The sequence below is a fragment of the Lithobates pipiens genome, unplaced genomic scaffold (assembly GCF_037356315.1).
Source record: "Lithobates pipiens isolate NorthernLeopardFrog02 unplaced genomic scaffold, aLitPip1_a1.2 Scaffold_8, whole genome shotgun sequence".
Classification (NCBI taxonomy): Eukaryota; Metazoa; Chordata; class Amphibia; order Anura; family Ranidae; genus Lithobates; species Lithobates pipiens.
This window is the reverse complement of record NW_027507903.1, coordinates 376637441-376655811: the sequence shown is the minus strand read 5'-3', so window position 1 is coordinate 376655811 and position 18371 is coordinate 376637441. Positions and strand designations below refer to the sequence as shown.

At 43.2% G+C, this 18371-nt stretch overlaps 1 protein-coding gene across 2 annotated transcripts in view; it reads left to right on the top strand.

Annotated features, from left to right (window-relative positions):
* SLC23A1 (solute carrier family 23 member 1) overlaps window positions 1–18371 on the top strand; it is a 1056923-nt gene that overhangs the window by 421045 nt on the left and 617507 nt on the right. For both annotated transcript variants that reach the window (XM_077473737.1, XM_077473738.1), the window contains exon 6: window positions 9356–9423. In XM_077473737.1, the coding sequence (XP_077329863.1) occupies window positions 9356–9423 (68 nt within the window). The remainder of the gene's footprint in view (window positions 1–9355; window positions 9424–18371) is intronic.

Sequence of the window (18371 nt, the reverse complement as noted above, 5' to 3'; positions counted from 1 at the left end):
CCCCTGTGTTGGTAAATATACTTTTCCATGCTTAACATGTTCCCCATCTGAGTTATCCATTCCTTTAACCTCGGGGGGTCACGTGCTCTCCAGTGTTGAAGGATAAGTTTACGTGCTTGAAAAAGAGCTCTCCCCAAGGCCTCCTTAACTGGCACCTCCAACGGGAGATCATCCACCACACCCAAAAGGCACACCTTTGGATCCTGTGGAATCCGTACCCGGAAGGCCCCATTGAGAGTATCAATGACCCCTGACCAATATATATGCAATTTGGGACAGCGCCAGAGCAAGTGTATGAGGTCTCCCCTATCCCTGGCACACCTGGTACAAAGGTCCCCCTCCCCAATCCCCATCTTATACAGTCTAACCGGCGTGCGGTGCACCCTCATGACAATGTATAGTTGCGATAAGCGCTGTGCCGTATTCAGAGAGCAACCCTGTATTGCCTGTAAGGCCTCCGCCCATTGGTCCTCCTCAAATACTCCCACATCCCTTTCCCATGAGGCAATTACCCTTGCGGGGAAACCCGGCATAGATGCATTCAGTAACATACTATAGGAACTGGATATAAAACCTTTGAAACTGGTAACTTCTGTCACATACCGAAAGATTGGGGTGGGAGATTGCATCCAGGGATTATTTCCAGCCTGAGCCTTAACAGCATGGCTCAGTTGCAAATAATAGAAGTACATGCCCCGAGGGACGCCATATCTTTCCCTCAGTTCCGCAAAAGAGAGCAGTTTACCCCCAGAAAAAATTTGAGACATGAGAGTCACTCCGCATCGCCTCCAACGTTCAGCACAAGTCAAACCAAGCATCTCCCCGTAATACCGATTATGCCATATCGGGCTATACTCCGTGAAGCCCTCCACATTTTGCAATTGACGTGTTTTATTCCATATTTTTTGAAGCAGAGCGTACGTTGGAAAGAGCCTGTTAGACTTGGCGAACGACAAGGCTTCCAGGCCAGCCACCACCCCGTCCGAGCCCGCGCTATGTGTCAGGAGAGCAGTAGCGGGATTACCCACCCCACCCCCAGTTTCCCGGCCGTTTGCTATGGCACGGGCAATATGTTGTAACTGTGCCGATATATAATAAAGCCACGGGTTGGGCAGGGCCAGCCCTCCCGCCTCCTTGGGTTTCTGAAGCTGTTCCAGTCGAATCCTAGGAGGTTTGTTAAGCCAAATGAATGCTCTAAATAAGGAGTTAATAATTCTAAACATTTTAAGCGGAATCACCATGGGCGTGTTATGTAAAATATACAGTAATTGTGGCATAAAAATCATTTTAATAAGGTTCACTCTGCCTATCAGCGACATTTTCAATTTAGCCCAAACTTTCGTTTTATCTCTGATCCTACTTAGTAACGGGGAGAGATTCAGTGATAAGTAGTCACATGGTCGCGGGGTGACCCAGATCACCAGGTATTTAAATTTGTTAGCAACTGGGATATCGTGTAGCGCGGGATCCCGAGGGGAGGAAGAATCTAACATAAGGTGTGATTTGGTCCAATTAATCACCAGACCCGAGAACGACCCAAAGTGCTGAACCACTTTCATGGCCTCAACCAGAGACCCAGATGTATCCCCCAGTAACAGCATAGCATCATCAGCATATAACATTAATTTTTCATGCAGCTGCCCATATTTAAAACCCGTTATCAAGGGGTTGCTTCTCACCAGGGCTGCCATAGGCTCAATGGCAATAGCAAAAAGTAAAGGGGACAGAGGGCAGCCCTGTCTAGTCCCTCTAAACAAGGGAAAAGGAGCTGACACCCTTCCCGCCTCCCTTATTACCGCAGATGGCGAATTATACAATAGTTGTACCCATGATAAAAAGCCAGGCCCAAACCCAAATCTCTCAAGAGTCGCCCACAGGTATCCCCATTCAATGCTATCAAAAGCCTTATGGGCATCGAGCGACAACAGCGCCCTGTCACCCACATTATCTGCGCGGGACTGCACATTAAGAAACAAGCGGCGGAGGTTGATTGCCGTAGACCGTTCAGGTATAAAACCCGATTGATCCGGATGGATGAGGGAGGCAACCACCGTATTCAATCTCCGGGCTAGCACTTTAGCAAGGATCTTGATATCATTCTGTAGCAGCGAAATCAGCCTATACGAACCGGGGTCTAACGGGTCCTTCCCTGGCTTAAGAAGCAGCACAATACTGGCTCTTCTCATCGACTCCGGAAGGCAGTGCGACTCCCTGGCTAAGTTTAGGGTGCGGAGCAATTGAGGCAGTAGTACATCGCCAAACTGTTTATATACCTCTATCGGAATACCGTCATCCCCCGGGGCTTTAGAGTTGGGGAACGAGTTGGTAGCTAGCAACATTTCCTCTAACGTAATGGGCGCCTCAAGAAATTCCACCTGGGATTCCGCCAAACACGGTAGCTCTATCCCCTGTAGAAACTCCCGAACCTCATCCATAGTACGTGTCAACTTGGACTCATAGTAGAAGTCCACCAACTCACGCACCACCAAATCAGGGGTATTAACCAGCCTGCCCGACCTGTTGCGCAAAGCCCCAATAGATGGGGAAGACCGCTGAGAGTGCACTAACGTTGCCAGCAGCTTACCCGTCTGCTCACCCTCCTCATAAAAAGCCAACTAGTGGGAGGGAGAAGGTGCAACCAAAAAGCATTAAGTTTCCATGGGGCCCTCTGTAAAGTGGAAGCCGGGCTAACCGTTACATGAACTAACAAGGGGGAATGATCAGAAATACTTCTAGTTAAGTACTGTACCCCTTCCACATGCTGAAACGCTACGGTCGAGCACAAGCACATGTCAATCCTAGACAATGAAGAGTGCGTCTTAGAGAAGCATGAAAATTGTCGTTCGGTCGGGTTCCTGTGTCTCCACGGGTCAGTCCATCCTACCTCTCCCAGAAACCTTGCCAAGGCCGTAGTATGTGTACCCCCACCCCCTAGAGGAGGAGGGTGTTTATCCAAGCTAGGGTCTATCACCATTCAGATCACCCACCAACAACAAAGGGGTCCCCGGGTTAGCTAATTGAAACGTCAACAGGGCACGTAAAACCGGGGGACTAAATGGAGGGGGTATATACACCGCAGCAAGAATAAATTGCAATCGCGAAACTCTACACATCAAAAATACATATTTCCCCTCCTGATCAACCTCCAAATCAAGTATCTGAAAGTCGAGGGTACGATGCACCATCACACTCACCCCCCTTGAATAGGAGGTGTGGGTGGAGTGGTACGCCCACCCCACCCATGCAAACCCCAGGCACGACACCGTTCCCGGAGTCAGGTGTGTCTCCTGCAGCACACAAATGCCCGGCAGATGTTTTCTAATGGCCGTGGAGATCATAGTACGCTTAAGGGGGTCCCCAAGGCCCCTCACATTCCAGGACAATATAGGAATACACGTCATCCTGTCAGATCAACTAAATGAGCTATACAGAATATTTCCTCCATAAACATGTTATACTTTAGTCTACATACCCGGTTCTTACACATCCCAGACCCTCTCCCAACCCCGGTTTGGGGATACCATAATATACAGTCCCGGAGAAGCTCAAAGATCAAGTAGTACCCCCATCTCTAGATAATAGCTGAACCCGAGCTCTCCCACCCAAATACCGTGCGGCAGTCTTTCCGCTGGACTTGACCCGGTGCAGCCACAGTGATCTTTGGGTGGTCCTTTACCTCACTCACCAAGGCTCTTCCACCCCGATAGCTCAGTTTGGCCAGACGGCCAGCTCTAGGAAAGGTTATGGTCGTCCATTTTAAGGATTATGGAGGCCACTGTGCTCTTAGGACCCTTAAAGTGGAGGTCCACCCTAAAGTGGACCTTCCGCTCATCGGAATCCCCCCCCCCCCTCCGGCGCCACAATTGGCACCTTTCAGGGGGGAGGGGGGTGCAGATACCTGTACAGTACAGGTATCTGCACCCACTTCCGGGATAGCTCTCTGCAGAAAGGGGCGTAGATTACGCCCCTTTCCGCAAGTGCCCGCCCCTTTCCGCAAGTGCCCCGCTGCCTGCTGGGAAACACACAGATCCCAGAGGCAGTGGGGACCGTCCTTATTGCGACTCGCGCATGCGCAGTAGGGAACCGGGAAATGAAGCCGAAAGGCTCCATTGCCTGATTCCCATACCCAAGATGGCTGCGGCAGCACTCGAGAGACAATCTAGAGATCGGCTTCGGGTGCCGACATCGTGGGCGCGCTGGACAGGTAAGTGTCACTATTTTTAAAAGTCAGCAGCTGCAGTATTTGTAGCTGCTGGCTTTTAAAAAAAAAAACGCGGAGTCCCGGTGGACTCCTGCTTTAAGGGGGGGGGGGGGAAATTTTTTTGTAACCTTGGCCAGATCTGTGTCGTGCCACAATTCTGTCTCTGAGCTCTTCAGGCAGTTCCTTTTGACCTCATGATTCTCATTTGCTCTGACATGCAGTGTGAGCTGTAAGGTCTTATATAGACAGGTGTGTGGCTTTCCTAATCAAGGCCAATCAGTATAATCAAACACAGCTGAACTCAAATGAAGGTGTAGCACCATCTCAAGGATGATCAGAAGAAATGGACAGCACCTGAGTTATATATGAGTATCACAGCAAAGGGTCTGAATACTTAGGACCATGTGATATTTCTGTTTTTCTGTCAATATGGGGTGCTGTGTGTACATTAATGAGGAAAAAAATTAACTTAAAATATTTTAGCCAATGGCTGCAATATAACCGTGACAAATTTAAGTGGGTCTGAATACTTTCCGTCCCCAGTGTGTATATGTGTGTGTGTATGTGTATATATATATTTCACAAAAGTGAATACACCCCTCATATTTTTGTAAATATTTTATATCTTTTCTACACCCCCCCACCCCGTCAACCTCTGCAGCAATGTTGGCAGCACTCAAATCTCTATTTACCAAATACAACCTCTGGATATGATGCTGAGCATGTGCACTAAACTTAACTGGTCGACTATGGCGAAGCCTGTTCTGAGTGGCCCTGTCTTGTTGAACCACTGTATGGTCTTGGCCAAAGTGCTGCACCTCAGTTTCAGGGTCTTGCCAATCTTCTTATAGCCTAGGCCATCTTTATGTAGAGAAACAATTCTTTTTCTCAAATCCTCAGAGCACTCTTTGCCATGAGGTGCATTGTTGAACTTCCAGTGACCAGTATGAGAGAGTGGGAGCGATAGCAAATTTAACACTCCTGCTCCACATTAAAAAACGAGACTTTGTAACACTAACGAGTCACATGACAACAGGGAAGGAAAATGGCTAATTGGGCCCAATTTGGACATTTTCACTTAAGGATGAACTCACTTCTGTTGCCAGCAGTTTAGACATTAATGGTCATGTGTTGTTATTTTGAGGGGACAACAAATTTACATTGTTATACAATCTGTACACTAACTACTTTACATTGTAGCATTCACTGGTGTACAGTATATAATACCCTTCAGGTGGTGTACACAGTATATAATACAGTGCAGCCAGGTTAGTTTCTAATACAGTGCAGCCGATGTACAGTGCAGTTTATAATACAGTGTAGTATTCCAGCTTAAGACAGGAATGGTTGTATGCGACAATGGCACTGTGACGGGAGTCACTTTGAGCGGGGGGCTGTGGAACCCAGAATCCCTTGGAGAGGTTGGGGAAACTCTTGCTTCAGCTCCCCATGCACCTCCTATTTTTAAGTTACCCTGAGTCTATTAGGGGCACAGGGTGACCGAGAACCCCAGTCTCATCTGTACAACAACACTGGAATGTTGTAAAGGTATATATTATACAAGATTTATGTAGCGCCAACAGTTTGCGCAGTGCTTAAAAAAATGAAGGCAGACATTACAGTTTTACATAACAATTTGGTACAAGAGGAATTGGAGGAGGCTCATTAGAGCTTTTAATCTAAAAAGGGAGGGTCAATTGATACAAAAGGTAATGGCTGTGGAGGATGAGCTGAAGTAAAACAGTGTATTAGTTAGAAGTAGGTAGGCTTCTTTAAAGAAAAGGGTTTTCAAAGACCGTCTAAAGATGGATAGATTAGGGGACACTTGGACAGATCGGGGTAGGGAGTTCCAAAGGATGGGAGAAGCTCTAAATAAATCCTGGAAGCGCGCATGGGAGGAAGTTACAAAGGAAACTAGAGAGCAGGAGGTCTTGGGAAGACCGAAGAGAGCGACTTGGTTGATATTTTGGGACAAGGTTAGTGATGTAGCTGGGTGAAGAGTTATGGATGGCTTTGTAAATTATTGTTAGTACTTTGTATGTATGTATGTATATTGTCTCATGCTGTTGGGAAATCTTCTGGGTTGTTTTGGGTGTGGCTGTATGCCATTGTTCTATTGTATCTGCCTGGTATCAATAACTGTTAGCGCAAAGAACTGTGTAACTGAGACTAAACATACTGTATTTTCTGGCGTATAAGACTACCTTTTACACTTAAAAAAAATGCCCAAAAATCGCGGGCCGTCTTATATGCCGGGTATACAATGCTGCCCGATGGATGTCAGCCCCCAAATGTCTGCTAATACTGTATGTGGCTTCAGCTACAAACAGTATACGCCGTTGAGCCAATCCCGGTGAGCGATGTATTCTATTAATGAATACAGAGTCTGCTTGGATTGGAGTAACAACCTCGGGTAGCCTGCTCAGATTGGCTTTGAGACAGAGAGAGAGAGAGAGAGAGAGGCACAAGGGCTGATGATGCTACACCCTCTGCCAATCCAAGCAGGCGTTGTATTCATTAAAATAATACACCGCTCACCATACTTCCCTGGGTAAATCCATTCACTGATCTCCTACTACTATTCATCCTGCTGTTGGAACAGGTAAATCTGGGACATATGACAGGGGGGTTATTAAATGCATTTTGGTGGATAATTCCCATAGAACGTAACCCAAAAGTGATATAGGTTTGGTTAGTGAAAAATTCTACTTTCCAGAGTTGTGGCATTCAATAGATCTGTTTGTGTTATTATTGTTTGATTTACTTTATGACATATCACAGCATGGCGGATGAGTAGTTGGCATTCTTGCTTTGTGTTTTTTTTAATGGTTCTAATGTTTTTTTTTTTTTTTAAATGGTGTTGCCTCAGAAGGGCGGTAGTCTTATACCGCGAGTATTGCCCAAAACCTATGTTTTCACTTGAAAAATAGGGGGTCGTCTTATACACCCAGTCGCCTTATACGCCGGCAAATACGGTAATAATAATCACATGTATTCAGTATATAAACAGTTCATAAGGATCATCGGTCCGTAAGATAAAATGGTAGGGTAGTAAAGGTGGCTGCTGTCCTCAGAGAGCCAACTCGGGAACACAGGAAGCGCCACCTAAGTGCAGTATTGAAATCATAGTTTTAATGGCAAGGTACATAAAAACACTCACAAGAGATAAAAAGGACATAAGCTCATCTGTTATCCAGTGGTCCAGGGGGCTCCTACTGTCTGGAAAAGGGCTTGAAATGCATGGCTGTGTATGTAGTGTATCCTCAGTATGTCCTGTGGCCAAGAGGAAGGCAACAGGAACCAGCGTTGAATGCACGGAAATTACGTCACGGACAGCGGGATTACATCCGGGGGAGCTGTTACAGTGAAAGAAGATGGGCTGGCAGGCTATGCGCTCGGAGCATCAGCTCCTTCTACAGGCCTGGAGTGGCAATGTTTTAGAGGTGCTATCTATATGTCTGTGTTGTGAGACAACAGATCCCAGCATGGGCACTGGTTCTAATTCGCCACACAGGGAAAACACAGAATAACAATAATAATGATGTGTCATAGCTAAGGTTAAATAGGGGCACAACATTCTGTAAATGGCAAAAATGTATGCATAAGATTAAGATTGTAAAACACATCAAATGCATTTGGAGAGTCAGATACCTTTCAAATAGAGGAAGTATTCCTTAAAACACATTCAAGAAGCTTAAAAATAACACAATACAAAATGAACGGATTACAAAATTATAAATAGTTATTTAAAACGTTACTCATATATATACAAGGACAAGCCTTATAAACAGGTGCTAGTGCTAATACTCAACCACAGGAATTAAATATACCTGTGTAAGGGGGAGGGCCTGGAAACTTGTAAAAGGTAATAAATGGGTGAGTGCGTTCACATGGACACTCGCAGGTACCTGTGTACAGGAGAGAACGGTGGGTGCTTATAGACGCACATGTGTATTCACCCAAATTTACACACGGGGTCACAAATGTGCCAAGGGTGCATGTGTGCGTTTATTTTATTAAGCATACCCATCCAGACCAATCAACGTGACCCACACAGGTCTGTGACTTGCAGGAGTCAATGGTGAGTTTGACTGGGACACAATAAAAAAAATAAAAAAAAATAGTGTGTCTATAGATATAGATATAGAGATAGATATAACCATGAAATAAAAAGTTGGAGATTCAAAACATATAGGGTACAACTGTTATAAAAACCATATGGGGCTGAAAAATACTATACTTACTATGGTTGTAAGTCATAGATGTGAAGTGGATGATAAGACCATAAGGGTCTTCTACAAAAATGGTAATCTAGTAAATGCTCACATATAGGGGCCAAAATCTTATGAATTAGAGGTCTCACAGGGCACAAGAGGCTCACAAAACGGTGTGTGACTCAATGTCCTCATTCAACCCCCCCCCCCCCCCCCCATGTCAAGGTACCTAAAGAAAAGATCCAATGCGTTTCCTGCTGGCACAAACGTTTATGATGTTTGGCCACAGGAAACAACCTAGGGATAGACTAAATAACCCAAACTCTGAAACCAGCTGTGGGTTTATTATGATGCACTAAAAAATGTTTTGGACGCTATGATGGTTACGGCCCTTTTCAATGACGTGTCTGTGTTCACCAAAACGTGCTCTAAGGGCTCTGATGATTCTTTCGACATAGAGCAGTCCACACGGACAAGTGAGGCAGTATATAACGAACAGTTGTAATATTCTTTTAGTGTATCGTTTTTTTGGCCGTGGTGGACAAATTGGCATATCAGAGAGGTTTTTTGAACTGGTACATCCCCACTAGTGGGATGAGGACCAGAGGTGCTGAGGTAGATGGAGTGGGCTTTATCTTACTAGGAGCGATTTTGCTTTAAATGTTTCTGGCTTTCCTATATGCTATTTTGGGTTTAATGGCCACTGTAGTCTTCAAGTGAGGGTCTTCAAGCAGAGGGTCTTCAAGACCCTATTTACCACTAGGGTCTCTTCTGTTAAAAAAGCCTGCCGGTCAGCATTTTTTTTTTTTTTTTTTTTTTTAATTAATGACTTTACTACCACTTTAAGAATTTGATACTGTATTTTATAGTGAATGAATTGCTGAATAGATTTGAATACTGTGAGGAGCTAACCATCAAATTTTTGTCTGTTAATACACAGAGGAGATTTATGGAAATGGTACACTGCCATTCAACACATCTCATATCTGGCAGCCTAGAATAAGAGAGGTAAGCAACGCAACATACACCAGTAATTTTTACCTGTTCAATGGAAAAAATACAGTGGTATACATTCCCTGTATTTAGTTAACTATACCGTATAAAAAAAAATCTGAACTGAAAGTTTAGTCTTGACCTTTTTTTTTATTAGTGTGCTACTCATCTTAGGGTCCTCATAGAATTCACAAGAGTATCAAACAAGCATTTACAGTATAATCCAATCCCCTTCTGACATAAATGTTTCTCTTGCAAAATGTTTTTTTGGAATTTTCATTTAGAAAGAAAAGCTCTGTAAGTACTGTAGCATACAAGCCAAGTAGTGTTGAATAAAACAATGACATTTTATCATATCATCACAATAGAGTAACTTAAAACTTATAAATACTTGACAGCGTTATTTCTGTTTACATATAAACTTAACATGTCCAATGGTACTGAAAAGGGGATTGTGGCCATAATGAAGAGTATCAGATTCAGAGATGCAGTAGGGTGCGGTAAAACCCCTCTAATCAAGAGGACCTTATTTTTAAGTATATATGATTTTAGTCACCGTTTGCTGAGAGCATAAGTCACTCCTTAGCAATTACTTCCATTTGTTTTTGTTTTTTTTATTCGAATAACAAGCTTGAAAACATACATATTTGTGAAAAGGTAAAAGGCAAATAGTGAAAATTTAATAAGAAACCATTATAATTTCCCTACCTTCTTTCCTACCCACTTATCCCTCCCAAATCCCCCCCCCCCCCCCCCCCACCAGTTCCCAAATTATTCCAGTTGAGTTATTCGTTGGTTGCTAAAACGGGGACAGAGGGAGAGAGGGCCCCAGTTTGACTCCACAATATCATTGGCAGAGAGGGCTCTGCGGGAAAAATTCACGAGTAGGGTATCGACGGGGAAGACCTTCTGTCCACCTCGTCACCCCCCCCCCCCCCCCCCCACACCCGTAGTAAACATCCCATCTTGCTTAACCAAGGGCTCCATAGGCCTACAAACTTCTTTAAGTTGTTTTGACTAATAAACCTCGCCCTCTCGCACCATATAATAGAATTAAGGTTGAACATATTTTTTATTGTTACAAGATCAGTGCAAGTAAGTAATACAGAATGGTAGTACATTTCCAAAAATACATAAACATTGAGGTACAGGTATATAGGCATAAAGAACTGCGAAAATAACAGAGCTGATTTATACCCAGTTTAAACATAAACAAATGAAGGAATCAGTTGATGGGGGAGAGAGGGAGGGGGTGCAAGAAGGAGGGGAAGGGGGCAGGGGAAGGCAAGGCAAGGGAGAGGGAGAGAGGGAGACAGAAACCCCGAGACAGGAATCACTTAGATCAATTCTGCAGCCTCCAGGGCGGATCTGGGATGAGGACCTGAGGTCTAACAAAGGTCGCCACAGAGGGGGAGAGGGAAGGTGAAAGGGAACCAGTTAGGAGAGGGCGCACATAGGGAAATGAGAGCATAGGCCTGCAAGCCGTGTGACCCCCCAGGATGGTGTCCCAGGTAAACGTTTAAAATACAGGAAGGGACAGTGTCCTATCGGAGACCACTCAGGAAGCCCGGTGAGGCCGAGTGATGGCGCCAGATAGACCACAGGGCAGTGAACTTGTCATATCTGTCGTCCACCTTCGCCTGTAGCTCCTCCATGACCATCATATCATTAAGAATTTCAACCCATCCAACCACCGACGGGACCCGGTCCTTCTTCCAATAAAGGGTGATGTCAAGAATTAATAGAATTAATGGTCTCGATCCATGTCATCAGAGAGGGGAGTCCTGGCCTGCCATTTCTGTGCTATTATGCACCTTTCCTGATACAAGCATCTCAACACAGCTACCTTTTGTAAGAGGCGAGATTCTGCCTTCTTTGAAACTTCCTAAGAGGCAGGTCCTATCCTCTGGTTTCAATGTAGTCCTAAAAATTCAATTTATCCTTTCCACTATTTCTATCCAATATCTAAATAGCTTTGGACACTTCCACACCATATGGATAAGATCTCCTGCTGCCTCACATCTAGGACATTCATCCCTAGGCTTCCTACCAAATTTAAACATTTTTTTGGGGGGTGTAGTAAGCTCTGTAGATAAGAAACAAGTGGGAGACCCTTTGTGAGGGGGATATCGAAACCAGTCCTCCTTGCTCTAGAATCTTATTGCATTGTTCTGGGGTTATAGGGCCTAAATCTCTTGCCCACCCCCTTCTACTCCTGTCCAGTCCATTTCCACTCATATGAAAATCTGGAAGATAGAACTATAACTTGGAAATCAGGCCTCTCGTGATCTGGAGTAAGGGCGTCTTTATCCATTTGATGGTTAAAGACCTAAATTGGGCCTGAATTCCATGTCTAATCTGTAGATATTTGTAGAACGTCCTATTGGAGATATTTAATTCTCATCTTAGATCTTCGAATGGCTTCATACGGTTACCCTTGTATAGCTGGATTAACCGGCTAATACCCTGTCTTTCCCATTCTCGGGGTCTCTCTATGCCCGTTATTTCAGCTAGATTTTTATTGTATCATAGTGGGGTATACTCGTTTACCCCATTGTATCCCATTAGCGACTTTATTGGCCTTGGAGCATACATTATCAGTTGGGATTTGCATATTTAGAAATGCTTCTAATGCTGGTGCTGGTTGATCTGCCAGGGATAAAACCTGACTGGTCTGGGTGGATTAACTTATGTATGCATTTATTTAAGTGGGTCGCCAGGACTTTAGCTAGCATCTTAATATCAGAGCATAGCAATGAGATTGGGCGATACGAAGAAACTTCCTTATGATCTTTCCTGTATTAAAGTAATGTTAGTCTCAAGCATTGAAATGGGTAATTTACCCACATCTAACGCCCATCTTAGTGTTTCCAACAACTCAGGTAGAAATACTTTGCCATAGCGCTTATACAATTCTATTGGCAGCCCATCAGACCCTGGAGATTTTTGATTGGGCATTGCTGCTACTGCAAATCTCAACTCATCTATAGTCACTGGAGCCTCCATATCCATTTTATCCTTATCTGACAGAGTTGGAATTGTTGTTTGCTGCAAGAAAATTGGGTGCTACTGTCTCGCTCCCTTTTCTAGTAGATTTATATAGGGATTTATAATAATTGCCAAGAACTTTCATTATCTCTGATGGATCGGTAGTGAGGCCCCCATTTAATCCCCTAATCACTGGGATCACAGAAGGAGAGTTATTCGTTTTAATCAATAGGGAGAGGGCACGGCCAATCCTTTCCCCTTCTCCAAAATGTTGGCCCTGGAAAATTCACCTATTCTCCATCCTCTTAATAAGTACCATTTTATAGGTTTGTTGTTTGTTTAGCCATTCCCTCTCTCTGTCCCTCTCTCTAACCAGCAGGGATTGACCTTCCGTTCCCTCGAGCAGGCTCTACCCCCTGCACTTATAGTAAGCATCAGCGGGGAGTGGTCTGAGACCCTTCTTGGGCCATACTCTATGTCCTTCACCAACAGGGTTGCCTCCCCATTCCCCAGAGCCATATCAATTCTGGAGAGAGTACCATAAGAGCTTGAGAAACAAGAATACTGTCTGTCTTGTGGGTGGGGCATTCGCCATGTATCACTTAATCCTATTTCCATCAAAAATCGTGACAGCTGATTCTCCCCCCTGCATTGAGCCTGTCAGGCAAATGAAATCTATCCAGGCTCCTGTCTAATACTTCATTGTGATCCCCTAATGCTATTATTGGAGTTCCTGGTTTGTCTAAGAAACTCAAGTAGCTTGTACAGGACCTCTAGCTTAAAGGGGGGGGGGAGGGGGATATAAATATTTGCTAGTATATAAGGTTATTTACCAATCAAGCAGAAAAAAATATATACCGACCCTGTTCGTCAACAGAAATCTCCCTACAGGAAAAAAACACTCCTCTCCTGACCAAAATGCTCACTTCCCTTGAAAATAAGAGGAGTGAAATGAGGGGTATTGAGCCTGGAACTTGCGGCTAGTTAATTGTGGCACTGTATCCAAAGCTAGGTGCATTTCCTGCAAAAACAGTATTCCAGGTCCCCTCCCGTCCAATGCTGACAAAATGAATGCTCTTTTATTTAAATTACCCAGGTCCTGGGTGTTCCATGAAACTGTTTACTCTATTTTCTTCCATAGAAGAGTTGAAAACAAAACATAGGGGGAGGAGGAAGATAGAGAGAAGGAGCAGCCCAGCAGCAGTCCAATGGGCTTGCCCGTCCCCTCTCTACCCCCCCCCCATTGTTCCCAATACTCCCTCTCTCCCACCCCCCGCCATCCGTACACTCCAACCTTTCCAAACATTTTTTATATTAGTAGTGTGTACTCCCCAATCCCCCCACCCCCCCATCTCCCCATGTCCTCCCACTCATGCCCAACTGGACCTCCCCTAAGGGTCTCACCTGTGGCCTTAACATTCACTTTGTGCCCAGCTAACCAAGTGCCCCACCCCCGCCCTCAATACCGTATTAAGTAATTTACCCCAGTTCAACCATTTCCTTATGGCATCCTCCGTAACAATGATGTGGAAGTGGTGTCTCCCCCCCTCCGAGAGGAGAGTAGAAGAGGGAGAGAAGACGCACACAAAAAAAAACAAAAAACACCATAGTAACCTTCCCCCTGTCCTAGTCTCATAATGTTACAATGTGCTCCACTGCCACCCAACCCCCCTGCAATAACAGTGCTATTATAGTAATATCATTATAATACAATTTACAGTTTGCAAACACCGAAAAAAAAGGGGGGTAATAAACCCCCCCACCCCATCCCCCCCGCTCCAATTACAGTACTATTATGATAATACAATTTACAGTTTGCAAATCTTGGAGAGGAAAAAAAAAAGGGGTAATAAACCAAATCACCCCGCTCCAATAACAGTGCAAATGGTGCCATAGTGCTATATCAATGTTATACTCAAGAGAAAAAAAATGGGAAATCAGGAAAAAAAAGGGGCAGGAGAGGGAGGAGGAGAGAACAGAAATGGGCACAAAGACCCAAAAGAAACACATGCTAACACCAAATGCCATATACCCCCCTCCCACCCCTGCCATGCTCATCTCTAGGTCCATAGCCCTCTTATAGGTCTTTTTTGTGTTCCTCCAGCCATCTCTCAACTTCAACCGGTGTATTGAAGAATAAAGTCGAATCCAGTGCAGTCATCCGCAAACGGGCAGGATACAGCAAGGCGTATGCATTCTTGTATCTCTGGAGTGTGTGCTTGATTGGGATGAACTCTGCCCTCTGTTTCTGGAGGTCAGGCGAGAAATCTGGGTAGAATGAGACCCTAGTCCCACTATAAAAAATGTCCACCAGTTCTCTAGCCTTACGTAGTAAAATCGCCCGGTCATTGTAATTGACAAATTTCAGAAGTAGTGGTCTGGTACATTCCTCAGGTTGCCAAGGCCTGGCGGGGACCCGATGGGCTCAATCTATCGATAATAATGGCATGAAGGTAGAATCCCCAAAGGTTTCCCTAAACCATCCTTCCAGAAAAGCTATAGGGTTAGGGCCCTTGCTCTTCTCGGGTAGACCTATAAGGCGCACGTTGTTTCTACGACTTCTATTTTCCATTTCGTGAAGTTTAGATGCCTGTATAGCCATTTGCTTCTGTAAACCTATAATTTTTTGCTGTAGTGGGGAAAGCTCATACTCTACTGTACTTGGCCTCCGCTCAAGCACGGTAGTCCTTTCTACGGTACTACTCAGTATCTGGCTCATTGAAAGTAGTTTGTTTTTAATACTGTTCAGCTGGCTATCGAGACCAGATAGAGAGTCCTTACAAGCATTAGACATGTGCAAAAGGAAAATTTTTTCGTTTAGTTTAGTTTAGTTTCGTTTTAATTCGTTAATTAATTAATTTCGTTTAGTTATATTAGTTAAATTAGTAAATTCGTTTTCGGATTTTGTTTCGTTTTCTACAGAATTTGAAAAATCGGTCGCATTCGAAAATATTTCTACCGGATTCGAAATGATTTCAACATGATTTGAAATTATTTCAACTGCATTGGAAACTATTTCAACCATATTCGAAAATATTTTGTGACCCGACTTTAGGGCCATGTATCTCGGGGTCACTTGGTGATAGAAACGTGGCAGGTCATGTGGCACTCGTGGCAGGTCACGTGGCACTCGTGACAATACACAACTTGTGGCAGGTGACGTGGCAAGTGGACAAATACAATACACAACTTGTGGCAAGTGGACAATGACAAGTATAAAAAGTTGATGTGACAGATATATATAAGTAAGTAACTAACCAACTAACCGTCTTCCAAAATTTCTAATTCAAATAGAAAAGATTAGAACAGAAAAAAAAAAATATATAATTTAATAGAATAAAATAGAAAGAATATACAACCATCTTCTGAAATTCGAATTTGAATAGAATAAATTAGAATTTTGAATAGTATGAATTCAAATTTTTAAATTAATTAATTTTAAATTTGGATAGAAAATAGACTAGAAAAACATTAGAACAGAATAGAATATATTATACTTTATTCTGTTCTGTTCTATTGTTTTTCTAGTCTATTCTTTTATATTCTATTAAAATCTTTTCTATTAAAATCGAAATCATTATATACTAAATTCGAATTTCGGAAGATGGTTATATATATATATATATATATATATATTTCTTTCCGACATTCGAATTTCGTATAGAATGAATTTGAATAAGAAAGATTAGAATAGAAATAGAGAATAGACTATAACAATAGAATAGAATATAGATACTATCTATTTCATTTTACATTTTTTTTGCAGATTACCATTTGTTTTAACAAGATCTCCTGCAGACTATTAGCATTTTTATATAATTTTTTTGCAGATCTCCTGCAGACTATTAGTATCTATTTAATTTTATCATCAGATCTGCAGACTATAAGCATCTATTTATTTTTTGCTGGTCTCCTGCCGACTATTAGCAGCCATTTCCCTGTGTATAGAGATATAAGCGGTGATGTCTGTCTTGTTGTCTCTTCCTCATACCGTTCCTCCATTCATAAATGAAATAGATGCTAATAGTCTGCAGGAGATCTGCTGAAATAAATGAAATGGCTGCTCTAATGCAAAATAAGAAAAGAAAAATGAAATAGATACCAATAGTCTGCAGGAGATCTGCAAAAAAAATGAAATAATGTTAATATACTGCAGGAGATCTGATGGAAATAAATAGTAATCTGCAAAAAAATTAAATTGATTCTAACAGTCTGCAGGAGATCTGCAAAAAAAATGTGAAATGGATGTTAATAGTCTACAGGAGATCTGCTAAAAAAAAGAAATAGATGCTAATAGTCTGCAGGAGATCTGGTGAGAAAACGAAATAGATACCAATAGTCTGCAGGAGATCTGCAAAAAATCAAATAGATGCTAATAGTCTAAAAGTAACAAATAGTAATCTGCAAAAGAAATTAAAAATGAAATAGATAGTATCTATATTCTATTCTGCACTACAACATCTTCAAATTTGGGGTTTCTAGCTCCAAGTGACCCCGAGTTACTGGGCCCCAAAGTCGGGTCGCAAAATGTCAAGCATTTTTCTGCAGCAGAGAATGACATTTTGTGACTCGACTTTGGGGCCACGTATCTCGGGGTCACTTATAGCTAGAAACACCAAATTTGGTATACAAACACAAAAGAACTAGCACTACAACATCTCCAAATTTGGGGTTTGATTTCTCATTGCCAACTTGCCACAAGTTGTGTATTGTATTCGTCCACTTGCCACGTCACCTGCCACAAGTTGTGTATTGTCCACTTGCCACGACACCTGCCATATGGCTGGCCACGAGTGCCACGTGACCTGACACGAGTGCCATGTGACTGTCCACGAGTGCCACATGGCCAAGTTGTGGATTGTCCACTTGCCACGTCACCTGCCACCAAGTGACCCCAGATATGGGCAATATGCCAAGTAATTTTCTGGAGCAGAGAATGACATTTTGTGACCTGACTTTGGGGCCACGCATCTCGGGGCCACGTATAGCTAGAAACCCCAAATTATGTATGAAAACACAGTAGACCTAGCACTACAACATCTCCAAATTTGGGGTTTCTAGCACCAAGTGACCCCGAGATACATGGCCCTAAAGTCGGGTCGCAAAATATTTTCGAATCCGATTGAAATAGTTTCCAATGCAGTTGAAATAATTTCGAATCATGTTGAAATCGTTTAGAAAATATTTCAACCAAATTCGAAAATATTTCTACCGGATTCGAAATGATTTCAACATGATTCGAAATTATTTCAACTGCATTGGAAACTATTTCAACCAGATTCAAAAATATTTTGCGACCCGACTTTAGGGCCATGTATCTCGGGTTCACTTGGTGCTAGAAACCCCAAATTTTGAGATATTGTAGTGCTAGGTCTATTGTGTGTGTGTGTATACCAAATTTGGGGTTTCTAGCTGCAAGTGGCCCCGAGATACGTGTCCCCAAATTCGGGTCGAAAAATGTAATTTTTCGAATTTCGCTTGAATTCGTTAGAATTGTAATTCGGTAATTCGGATGTGTTTCTAGCTATAAGTGACCCCGAGATACGTGGCCCCAAAGTCGGGTCACAAAATGTCATTCTCTGCTGCAGAAAAATGCTTGACATTTTGCGACCCGACTTTGGGGCCCCGTAACTCGGGGTCACTTGGAGCTAGAAACATTTTTCGAATTTCGCTTGAATTCGTTAGAATTGTAATTCGGATGCGTCCGAATAATGAAAATTCGTCCGAATTTCGATTCGAAACGAAATGCACATGTCTAACAAGCATTAACAGCTTGAAATATATCCCTTTTAATGTGGGTTCCTCCTCTCCCACTATGGGACATGCTACCGAACTTGGTGCCATGTTTCCCGCCTTACCCTCCCCTGGGCCTTTATTGCTCATATTTCTGCTAGTGGATGGAGTTATAGGGTTTGATGCTGGTTGACTGGAGCTTCTTCTATCTGATACCGGCCCCTGGGACTTTGCTTGCATTG